A 12,308-nucleotide genomic window follows, 5' to 3' on the forward strand; every position below is an offset into this window, starting at 1 on the left:
TTTTAGGGTATACACAAACAAAGCAGAGCAGAAGAAAATTAGTGTAACTACACTGTTAAAGCACAATCCTGAAAAACAGGGTCATGTTGGTTGTTCATAGCTCTAGTCCAGTTAGCTGCAGTTTGATATACTGAAGATACAGTGAGAGCTGGCTGCAGGACTAGGCCTGCCAAAGTAAGAAGAGCCTTTAAGAGCGTATCAAACTTTTTATCTGCAATCTTTGAAAGAATATACATTTTTAATGGGTACAGTGAAATGTTTAATACTAAGGAGGTGAGATCAACTACAGGAACAGATCACGGTGTGAAGTACTCGGTAAGCATGTCCAAAATGATAGTACAGCAACTTGGGTGTAGACCATCCCGTAGCGAATATTTCTGGTGAAAGGGTGGGAGGATGCACCTGCATAGCATAGAAGGGCTCTAGGTGGAAGTGGCAGTAAAATGTGCAACCTGTGGGATGTCCTCACACCTAGTTATTCCACATGAGAATTCCTGAGTGGTTGATTTTTAGCGCCAGTTTTGAAAAAAGTTTACACGGTAGTGAATACAACTCAAATATCACCCCAGTCTTTCAGTCATGGTTGGAAGCACACAGGATGAACCTACCTTACCTTCCATGATGCTGGAACTTATATAAAGTCTAGGCTTTGCCCATCTTGGTGGGTATACCCCCAAAGTGCACTTCAGCAACTAAATTCCATGGCCCTGGACCGTACACACATTACATTAAGTGCCAAGGTGAAAGCCAGTGCAGTATCCAGTGCCCAACATTGCACACCATCTCCATAGCATGGGCCTGGGTACAGCTTCCAAGGTTTACTGAGGTCGCACCAATCAGGATGCACTGCTTCTATTTGTGGCATTAGAAGGCAGTGAAGAGCTGATTGAAGAATCTGAAGATTAAAAGAGGAAATCCTTCCTAACAATATCTTTTCTTAAAAATATCCCGCCCCCCCCCCCCCATTTGCTACCTATCCTGCCTACTCAATGAAAAAAATAGGATCCATATACTCCGTCTGCTCTGGTCCAAGTACATGATCCTGCAGCTCTGGCTCCCCTGTATCAGAGAACACTCATTAATGGCTGGGAATTTCAGGAGCAGGGAGGTCAACCATAAGCTCTCAAGGCCCAGCCCTTTTTAGCGCTCCATCTTCTCTAAAGTAACCCCCACTGCAAAAGCCCAGGAGTCCTTGCACCTGGTGATAAAGCTGTCCAGTTTGTTGTTGAATCTGGATGCCAGAAGATCCGTGTCTCCCCACACCTGCAGCAAAGGGTATGGAATACGTCCAACTGAAGAATCGATTGATGTGGATCTAGACACTGACTGAGAAAGTCTGCCTGCCATTTGTCCATGCTTTGGATGTGGATGGCAGACTAGACAGAAACAAGCAGTTTCACTGAAGGGAGATCAAGTCCACGTCCCGTTTTGTCAGGAGACCTGGCAGCTGAGCGGTCCAGCGTAAAAAACAACAAAGACAAAAAAATTGCCCTGAGATCCAAGATAAGAAGACAGCTTCCTCCTCCCCAGCCTGATAGGCTGGCACATGTTTTTCCACATCTTTAGGAGAAAAGATATCCATTGTTTGTGATCCCCGCTGTCTACAGCCTCAAAAAGGACCAAGATCCTACCCATGAAATCAGACATGGCGACAGAAAACCCTTTAGACAAGTAGGAGGAAGGCTGTGCCAGCCAGAGGGCCAGCAGAATGCCCAGAGGAAAGCAGAGAGTCAAATTCGGGGCAACTGTCTGAAAAGAGGGTACTATGCAGAGCCATACAAAGCAGTATGCAGGAGCTGACAGGGGAGAGATCTGTATTGTTTATACATAGGTCTCTCTCCCATCGGAGACACTCGGCGATCAATGGGTGCCGGCAATTAATCAATTAATTGACAGCCGAGGCCACGAATGACGGCGCGGCTCGCGCGCGCTCCGTGCCTAGAAATGCGAACTCATGTATATATACACATGATTTTGCACATCCCTGCCGCCCTGCAGCAGTATTTCTGCTATAGGGAGAAGGGGAAGCAGTTAAAGAAAAATATCAAACAGTAACAAAGAGCTAGCAAAAAAAAACAACAAAAAAAAAAAACAGGTTTGTCTTTTAACACAGCAGAGCTGTAGAAAAGATGTACATCCACCTAGGACAGGACACAGTTGTTGTTATTATTATTATGCAGGATTTTTATACTACAGCTTGTGCAGCACTTTACAATATAAAGACAGTACATTTACAGTACAATTAAAGACAAGAAGGTTAGGAGTTGCCTTACAGTTTAAAAAGACAAGCAAAAAAAAAAAAAAAAAATCGAGGTATGCTTGCAATGGAAGAGGTTATCCTAGGGTGCCCTACACTTTTGTTGGCCAAACCTCCTGTAGGTAGCAGTGAATGAATAAGAAAGAAAAACATTTTACAGATAACAGTTGATGCTTACAAAGCTAAATAGCTTAACTACTTTTCTACTGGAGCATTTTTTTTTTTTTTAATTTTTGGACACATTAACCAGTTCAAGTCCGGACACTTTCACCCCCTTCCAGTTCAGGCCAATTTTCAGCTTCCAGTGCTATCCCACTTTGAATGACAATTGTGCGGCCATGCAGCACTGTACTGTAATTTTTAGCACTTTTTGAGACAGATAGAGCTTTCTTTTGGTGGTATTCATTCACCACTGGGATTTTTATTTTTTTTGCTATATAAATGAAAAAGACCACAAATTTAAAAAAAAAAAAAGTGTTTTTCTTATAAAATTTTGCAAATAAATAATCTTTCTTCATAAATCTTGTCCAAAATGTATTTATCTTTTGAGTAAAAAAAAAAAAAAAAAAAATTAGTTTATAACCCAAAATTATAATTAAAAAAAAAAAAGTTTTTACATGTTTATTTTATTTATATTATTATTTTTTTTTTACATACTGTCACCCTAGCAGTACAGTGTCACCATAGTGACACTGTACTACTTGTGGGGGGTGATGAAGATTTTTTTTTTTTCTTTTTTTACACTGATTGCTTTTACACCCATAAAGGCTGTAAAAGCAATTGTTTCTTCCTCTCCCTGGCTGCATTCCTGCAGCCATTAGGAAATACTGTGTGAGCTGTCAAAGCTTGTCAAATGGTACAAGGCTGTTGTGAATAGCCTTGTACCATGTGACCTCTATGATCATTCACAGAATTCACAAGTAGTAAGCAATGATGTCAGGAAGTGACATCTTGTTTACTACTATTCATGTGATCACTGATTGGCCATGGATCGGAGGGCACTGATCGCAGTGCCGCGTGCTCCCAGGGAGCGTGTATATGCAATGGATGCGGGGGGACGTTTAGGAATGTCCACCTGCATTGGCAGCGCTCCTGTCCGGCCGTTTATCGGCATGGGCGGACAGAAAGAGGTTAAATTGAGCATTTTTTAAAATTTGAAATTACTTTAAACCCCCAAACAATTATTTTCTGAAAGCAGAGGACCTGTAGAAAAAAAAGGTAGCAGTTTCATTTTTTTATGTCATGATACTTACACAATTGTTTATCAAATGCATATTCCCATGGCAAGATTTTAAAACCCTTTATAGGTTAATAGTTTACAGTTAACTGTAAGTTATGGTCCTAGCATTATTGCTGTCACTTTGACCTTACTGGTGATATCTCACATATGTGGTGCAATTTAGGTTTATATATAATTGGAGCCCTTCACATGCAATGGCAATACCGTGTGTACTGGGTGCTTTTAATTGTAAAATTAAATAAAAAAATAAGATTGATTTTTATTTACAAAATTTATTTTTTGTACACCTTTCTTTCATTTAACTTTATTGCTATTACAAGGGGGTTCCCTCAAGGAATGCTAGAGCAAGGAAACCACCATATGCATCGGTGGCAGAGGGCTGCAACTTGGGAGTCCTGTAAAAAAAATTGGGTTGCTCTACAACCATCTGGAAAGCTTTACCTGCAAGACAGGAGTCAGCTGTAAAAAACAATACCAAGCTCACAGCTTCAGCAGCAGCAGCAGCAGCAATTGTGAGCCGCTTTTAACTCCTTGAGTATTAGAATGTTTATAAATGTATCTTGATAGACAATGGATTACGCTCAAATTAAATCTGGCTTGAAACATCAGCAAAGTGACTCATTCCCCTTCCTCTATGCTCTGTACAGAGCTTCAGTTACAGAAAGGGAAGCCTATTGGTCTATAAAACCATGTCACTCTATATTTTAAAGCATTGAAAAATTTAACCAAACCGATACAAAAACCATGGTTTTCTTTCAAAGCAAAGCCAGACATTTTATGTTATAATGTGGTTGTCATCACAATGCCGAGTAACTTACCTGACTTCTCCCACTCCAGTCTGCAGCTTTCTCTTTAGTTCTGACACTCGGGTAGTGATCTGTTCAGGATGTACCATGTTCTGCAGGGTATCTTTCAGCTCAGCCTCCACCTTCTTCAGCTGTTTCTTCAGTGATTCGTTTTCTCTCTTCAAGGGAAAGGTGACGGGGAAAGAGTAACTAAAAGTGTCTTTATTGTAAACACCTGAATGCATGAATCATACCAGGGGAAAAAAAATACAGTGGTACAGTTCTCAATGTCAGAGGATACATTCACTGTATAATCCTCACTTTCTTTTTTGCAGTTTTTATAAATTGGATCTACCAGTATGTCAACCCCATTAACAAAGCACTCAAATGTGTCTTCAATAAGAGTTGGTGTTCTGCCTCATACCAGCCACTGAATTTATTCTCCAGATGTCTTTCATTTACTCTCAATCTGGTTGGAGAGCATATTTAAAATGTGAACTATCAATGACACTTAATCCATGAAGCAGATTATGTTCTAAAGTAATTTCATAATGCTGTATTACACAGCTAATTCAATTACAGAACAAAGGAGGTAATCAATAAAATAGCTGAGGACTTGCTGCTGATCAGCTCACTGCCCAGGCGAGGGAGAGTGTAGGACACTCTCACCAAAAAAGGAGATGTGAGAAAAATGGCTGTATGTGGCTAGAATAGAAAATGATAATGGAATCATTCAGTGATCCACCCCATTACCTCTATACATGTGTATTTCTTATACAAAATAGAACATAAATAGAGTAAGAAACATTTTTGATGAATGTCACCATTTGTTGTTTACTGAGCAATTCCATCTCCAGATACATTACAGCAAATAAAATTCCAGCGACATTAGGAAAATTATTAGGTGAACTGTCAATGTGATGGTGTGATGGGATACAGCAAATATCATGGCTGTGCTTAAGCAGAGCTGTTGGAATGTAGCTGGATGGAACTGGGGCCTCTTGATTTTTTATTGTGTGCAATACAGCCTTTTTTACTGCTTATGTCTGAATACCTATTTACCTGCCTAGCTTTCATATTTAGAAAAATGTGTAGGTATGCACAATCTCAGTATGCTAAGGCTGCCAAAGAGGTTGTTGAACTCCTGCCCTTCATGGTCATACTGCAACAGGTTACCAGCCACCATATGGTTTTGCACAACTTGAAAACGCCCTGGGCAGAGTTGGCTCTGTTGGAATCTCAATGATATGCATTCAGGTTTAAGAGCAATGTACCTACAGAAAGACTAATGGTATAGGGGGTGAGGAGAGCCCGGGGTTGTTTCAATTCAAATTAGTCAGATGCACAGCACAGAAAGCCAACAGCAAAGAGGAGTGCATTATAGGAACAGACAAATTAGGAGGTTAAAATGATAACGCCACAAAAAAAGCATGGGAGGTGCATCTTAAACTGTGTTCAAAGTCTTACAATTAGATTTCTATAGAAAACAGAGACAGCTGCAGAGTGAAATAGCCTATCTCCTGCCAGAATGCCGCAAAGTGGAATAGCTGCTTTCTCTGGGAAGCAGTGGTCTCTCTGCAGCAGTCCAACATGCTCCCTGCCGAGTCAGAGCTGCAGTTCTCCATTCAGCATGGAACATGAACTTTGGTGATTCCAGTGCTATAGGTCCGACACAGCAGGATGCGTGTCAGACCTCTACAGAAGGAACACTGCTTTCCTGCTTCCATGGAGACAGCAAGGTACCCACTCCACAGTTGCTGCAGGGGACAGGCTTTTAACTGGTTCAAAGTTCAAATGGACTTTAAAGGCTCATTAAACACAGACTCAAAGCCATTAAAGCATTTTTTTTTGTGTAGAGTGAAATATATCTAGTCGATCCTGCCTTGAGCTGTCCCTTCGATATTCTCTGTGTCCCCATTGCAGACATTGAGATTGTGTAGACCAGCTGGCGTCCTCTACTGAGCATTCTCATATTATAGTTCCTTTCAAAGCTTTTCATTGCCTTCTTTTTCTTATCTGTGCAGCCCACATGACTATAGTCACATATGTGGGAGTATACACAGTGGTAAATGACACTCCCCTCCCTCCTCCTCCATGTCCTCCTATTGCTAAATACTATGAGGGCAGGATATAGTATGCAGATTGATCACATTCACTAAGAAACGCGCAAAAAAAGCTTAGTTTTAATATAAAATCAGTATTAAATATATCAAATGTAATTGCTAATACCTGTAAAGTAAAAAAGAGCTTTGGATGTCACAAAGTACAAGGCTGTTGTGCATAGCCTTGTACTATGTAACCTCTGTGATCATTCACAGATTTCACTAGTAGTACGCAATGATGTCAGAACTGACATCTTGATTACTATTATTCATGTGATCACTGATTGGCCAATCAGTGATCACATGATCGGGACCTCGGACACAGCGGGCACCGGATCGTGGTGCCGCGCGCTCCCAGGGAGCACGCACAGCTTGAAAATGCGGGTGCCATTTATGAACGGCAACCTGCACTGCTACCATCCGGATGTTTATGTACATGGTCCAGACGGGAAGTGGTTAATCTCTCATAACCATGTTCCTTTAACACTACTGATCCTCTTCCACATAAAACATGATGAACTTCAGGGTTTTGTGTTGCTTCAATAACACTGCAGTGATTGTGTTCATAGAAACTACATGCACCTAAGGGCTGTGTTTTCCTCAATGTATACTGTCCCATTTGTGCACACTACAACCACATGACCCACCTGCAGCTGCTGAAGCTGAGACAAAAGCTTTTTGCTGTCGTTTTCCTTCTCCTCCAACATGTGAGCCTTAGTCAGCGCATTCTCTAGTGCACGCCTGTCTCTCTCCAGCTCAGCTTTCAGTGCAGAACTCTCCGCCTGTAAAAATATCACATACAGGATTGACTTTTCCTCCACTTTATAAACCATCATCAGCTCAATCATGTGACAGCTTACATGTCCTTGCTGCTTTCTCCTTTCTAGCTCCTGCTGTAGCTGTCTGGTGTCTGCTTCTCGTGCTCTGAGCTGCTCCTCCATCTGGGCTTCATAAGCACCAAGGTCGCCTTGGGCCTGGCGGAGAGATTCGTTCAGCTCCTGTTGTTCTTGAAGACTTCGTTCTAACTCCTCAATTTCCTAGAATCACAAAAACTAGGCCTCATTCAAAACGGCAAGAATAACGTCGGCACTAAATTGAGATCTTTGATGGAACAAATTCAGAACCAAGGTAAAACATAGAAATAGACAAGTGACAGCAGGAATTAGACCGAGTGGTCCATCGAGTCTTCCCGTTTTTAAACATGTTTCTTTTTTTTTTGTTACCTCCTTTGTCTGAATACAGATCTATGTTTGTCCCAAGCACGTTTGAAGCCATTTACTGTTGACTGAGTTACTACCTCTGCTGGAAATTTATTCCAAGCATCAACTACCCTTTCTGTAAAATAATACTTTCTAAGATTAGTTTTGGACTTTCCTCCAGTTAGTTTGAGGTCTTATCCCAATGTTCTTGATTTTGGTTTCATATAGAAAATACTGCCCTCCTGAACCTTATTCACACCCCTGATTTATTTAAAGGTTTCAGTCATGTCTCCCCTTTCCCTTCTTTCCTCCAGACTGTACATATTAAAGGATAAGTTCATCTTTTGGACAAAAATAATAAATGCACATTTTTTTGCAGGTAAAAAAAATGTGTATTTATTATTATTTTTGTCTAAAGGAGCCTGTAAAGCATTGCACAAGCTATCAGTAGATCGCTGATGCCATGCAGGTCTCCTGCAGACCTGTCAGAATATTTGCTAGCCGTACAAGATGTACGGTCAAGCAGATATTCTGACAGGAAGCTTGAATGAACTACCACGGCACTCCACAGCGCCATGGTAGTTCATTGAAAACAACAAGCCAACAGCCGCTAAGGCTGCCGGACTTGTAGGCACTCATTCACAGAACTCTGTGAATGAGTGACGAAGCCACGTGGACAAAGCCCTGCACAGCCACGCTGTTTTTAAATCTGACAGATAGTGCGAGGAGACTTCTCCCCTAAAAACAGGTGAAACATGTAACATGTTCCAAAGGTGAACTTATCCTTTAAGTTCCCGCAGTCACTCTTGATATGCCTTATCCCTCAGACCTTTCACTGTTTTTGTTACCCATCTCTGGACTAGTTCTATCTTCTCAGTATCTTTTTGTAAGTGAGGTCTCCAGAATTGGACACAGTATTCTAATTGATTTCTCACTAAAGATCTATATAGGAGTTGTAAAGAATGAAGATGTCTATAGACGTAAGATGGCAATCACATGAAAGATCTTTCCTTAACTAACTCATCCTGGGGGCAAAACAATAGAAGTCAGCTAGTTAAATGCAACCCTGCCAACCGTTAGCCCAAGAAAGATTGCCCGGAAAGGTACAAGAGTACCCACAGGCACACAGATGTTTTATTTATATCTAGCTATATGCAAAACAAGATGGTTAAAGCTTTATTAGATCAAAATAAAGCTTATTAAACAATCACATTGCCCAGTTGCCGATAACAACCAGCTGTAATTTTTTTTTCAGTGCAAGTTACACAAGGAAAGGGAGAATCTGATTGGCTGCTAAGAAAAATAATGAGTGATCTTTTGAAAGTTGAACCGTGACAATGTGTCAGACAACTGATAAAAAGGCTAAAAAATCCTTGGTTGAATGAAAGATGGGGCATTTTATTTTAGATGAACAAGTTAGTATATGCAAATTCTTTCTCTGCTCAAATATCTCATGGTTCACTGCAAATTATTATTTCTAAATAAACAAAAACTCAACAAAGGTTGTAACTCTATTTGACTAATGTGTGATCACAATGCGCACCAATATATATACAGTTAGGTCCCTATATATTTGGACACAGGCACAATTTTCATACTTTTGGCTCTGTATGCCACCAGAATTAATTAAAACAAAACAATCCAAAGTAATTTGAAGTGCAGACTTTCAGCTTTTATTCAAGGTTTTGAAATATGTACATATTTTAGGAACTGCAACCATTTTTATACACAGTCCCTCCATTTTCAGGGGCTCAAATGTAATTGGACCAATTAATATAATCATAAATAAAATGTTAATTTTTAATATTTTGCTGAGAATCCTTTACTGGCAATGACTGCCTGAAGTCTGGAACCCATGGACATTACCAAAGACTGGGTTTCCTCCTTTCTGATGCTTTGCTCAGCTCTAACTGCAGCTGTCTTCAGTTGTTCTTTGTTTGTGGGTCTTTCTGCATTTAGTTTTGCCTTCAGCAAGAGAAATGCATGCTCAATTGGGTTCAGATCAGGTGATTGACTCAGCCATTGCAGAATATTCCACTTATTTTCCTTCAAAAGCTCCTGGGTTGCTTTTGCAGTGTGTTTTGGATCATTGTCCATCTGTACTGTGAAGCGCTGTCCAATCAACTTTGCTGCATTTGGCTGAATCTGGACTGACAGTATATCACTAAACACTGCAGGATTAATCCAGCTGCTTCTGTCTTCTGTCACATTATCAATAAACACCAATGACCCAGTGCCACTGGAAGCCATGCACGCACATGCCATCACACTGCCCCACCATGTTTTTGATGTTGTGTTCTTTGGATCATGAGCTGTTCCAAGCCATCTCCACATTTTTTTCTTCCTGTCATTCTGGTACAGATTAATCTTAGTTTCATCCATCCAAAGAATGCTTTTCCAGAACTGGTCTTGCTTTTTTAGATGTTGTTTGTCAAAGTCTAATCTGGCTTTTCTATTCTTCAGGCTTATGAATGGTTTGAGCCTTGTGGTGAATATTTGCTCTCGTGAAGTCTTGTTTTGATTGTAGACTTTGACAACGATGCACCCACCTCCTGCAGAGTATCCTTCACTTGTCTGGATGTTGTGAATAGGTTTTTCTTTACCATAGAGAGGATCCTGCGATCATCCACCACTGTTGTTTTCTGTTGATATCCATGTCTTTTTATGTTGCTGAGCTCACCAGTGCGTTCTTCTTTCCTTAGAATGTACCAAACTGTTGATTTGGCAGCTCCTAATGTTGCTGCTATCTCTCTGATGGATTAGTTTTGTTTTTGAAGCCTTACAATGGCTTGTTTCACTTGCATGGACAGCTCCTTTGAACGTATGATGTAGGTTCACAGCAATAGATTCCAAATGCAAATGTCACACTTAGAATCAACTCAAGATCTTTTACCTGCTTAATTGATGAAGAAATAACAAAAGAGTAGCCCACACCTGGCCATGAAACAGCTTTTGATTCAATTGTCAAATTACTTTTGGTACCTTGAAAAAGGGGGGTTGGCTACTCTTAAGAGCTGTAATTCCTAAACCCTTCCTCCAATTTGGATGTACATACCCTCAAATTAAACCTGACAGTGTGCAAGTTCAGCCCATATCCATTATAGAACTATAGCTTGAATATGTTTTTGTAAATACCTAAAAAACGAAAATTGTGCCTGTGTCCAAATATATATGGACCCAAGTGTGTGTGTGTGTGTGTGTATATATATTTTTATTACACACACACAATTTAAAAACAGTTCATATATTATAGTCCAACTCAAATAAGGTGCTCAGTGCTTGTAATATTTCTAAGCAATCATGACATGTATGTGCAGTGCATCTACAAACAAAAAGTGAGCTTAGGTGCAGCATCCAGCTGCAATCCAGGTGACCCCTAACTTCGCCACCACTCACTCCAGTGCACCTTCACCTCCACTCATAAAAAGGACTAAGCCCCACCCGCTGCACCCAATCCAAAAAACAGACAGTCTATTTCCTATTTCTATATCCTAACCTATTCCTTGCAATTTACCATAATATGTAAAAATCAGACCTCTTACCACTATATACATGAAAGCCAGACAGTAAAAATATACAAGTAAATAAATAAATACATACCCTAATCATTCAACGCTCTCTAGAGGGAAAATCACTGCAATGCATACTATGCCAGCCCCACTATACACAATGGTAAGTAAAAAAGCCTTCATACAAACATGTTGCACAGCACCCCCACAGGCCAAGAAATTTACATGCAATCTACAAAATGTTATTAAAATCCATCTAGGCTAATCATGAATAAAGACTGCTAAAACATGGTGGACAATAAAAAAATAAACTATAAATGTATTTAGAATTATATAAAAACCCACAAAGAGCTTAAATGGATGGACATGTGGGATTATAAAATGATCAAAAAAAGCAGTTTAAGGTCAATGTCTATATTGAGACCTGCTGGAATCAATGTCCCAAATTAATTAATCCTATGAGTCTCATTTTGGGATACTGCTTTCCTCAAAGAGAAACTCACTTTTTTACTGGATGTATTGCACATACAGTGGGGCAAAAAAGTATTTAGTCAGCCACCAATTGTGCAAGTTCTCCCACTTAAAAAGATGAGAGAGGCCTGTAATTGGCATCATAATTAGACCTCAACTATGAGAGACAAAATGAGAAAAAAAATCCAGACAATCACATTGGCTGATTTGGAAAGAATTTATTTGCAAAATTATGGTGGAAAATAAGTATTTGGTCAATATCAAAAGTTCACCTATGATGCCAATTACAGGCCTCTCTCATCTTTTTAAGTGGGAGAACATGCACAATTGGTGGCTGACTAAATACTTTTTTGCCCCACTGTATGTCACAATTGCTTGGGAATACTACAAGCACTGAGCGCTTTATTTGAGTTGGACTATTATATATGGACAGTATATGAATACTTTACACATATATATATATAAATATATATTTGCAAATGGTGATCACACATTGGTCAAATAGCACTGCAACCTTTGTTGGGTTTTGGTTTATTTAATTAGTAGCAGTAGCTGGGTTAATACATTTTTTCTTTATAGATAGCTCAAGTGTTACTAACTTTTTAATTCAAATTATTATTTCTGACAAACTATTCTAAACTCATAATTTTGGATATTTTCATCATACTTCAGTAAATGTCCATAAATATAGTTTAAAAAAAAATTATATTTACTACTTAATTTCCTTATAGCCAGCTGTTCACGC

At 39.7% G+C, this 12,308-nt stretch overlaps 1 protein-coding gene across 2 annotated transcripts in view; it reads right to left on the reverse strand.

Annotated features, from left to right (window-relative positions):
• Positions 1–12,308, reverse strand: part of CNTRL (centriolin) — a 192,376-nt gene that overhangs the window by 81,184 nt on the left and 98,884 nt on the right. For both annotated transcript variants that reach the window (XM_089685257.1, XM_089685258.1), the window contains 3 exons: positions 7,245–7,421; positions 7,032–7,166; positions 4,316–4,461 (listed from right to left, as the gene is read on the reverse strand). In XM_089685257.1, the coding sequence (XP_089541383.1) occupies positions 4,316–4,461; positions 7,032–7,166; positions 7,245–7,421 (458 nt within the window). The remainder of the gene's footprint in view (positions 1–4,315; positions 4,462–7,031; positions 7,167–7,244; positions 7,422–12,308) is intronic.

The sequence above is a fragment of the Staurois parvus genome, unplaced genomic scaffold (genome assembly GCF_062004578.1).
Source record: "Staurois parvus isolate SC_StPar_1 unplaced genomic scaffold, SC_StPar_1.0 ptg000365l, whole genome shotgun sequence".
NCBI lineage: Eukaryota > Metazoa > Chordata > Amphibia > Anura > Ranidae > Staurois > Staurois parvus.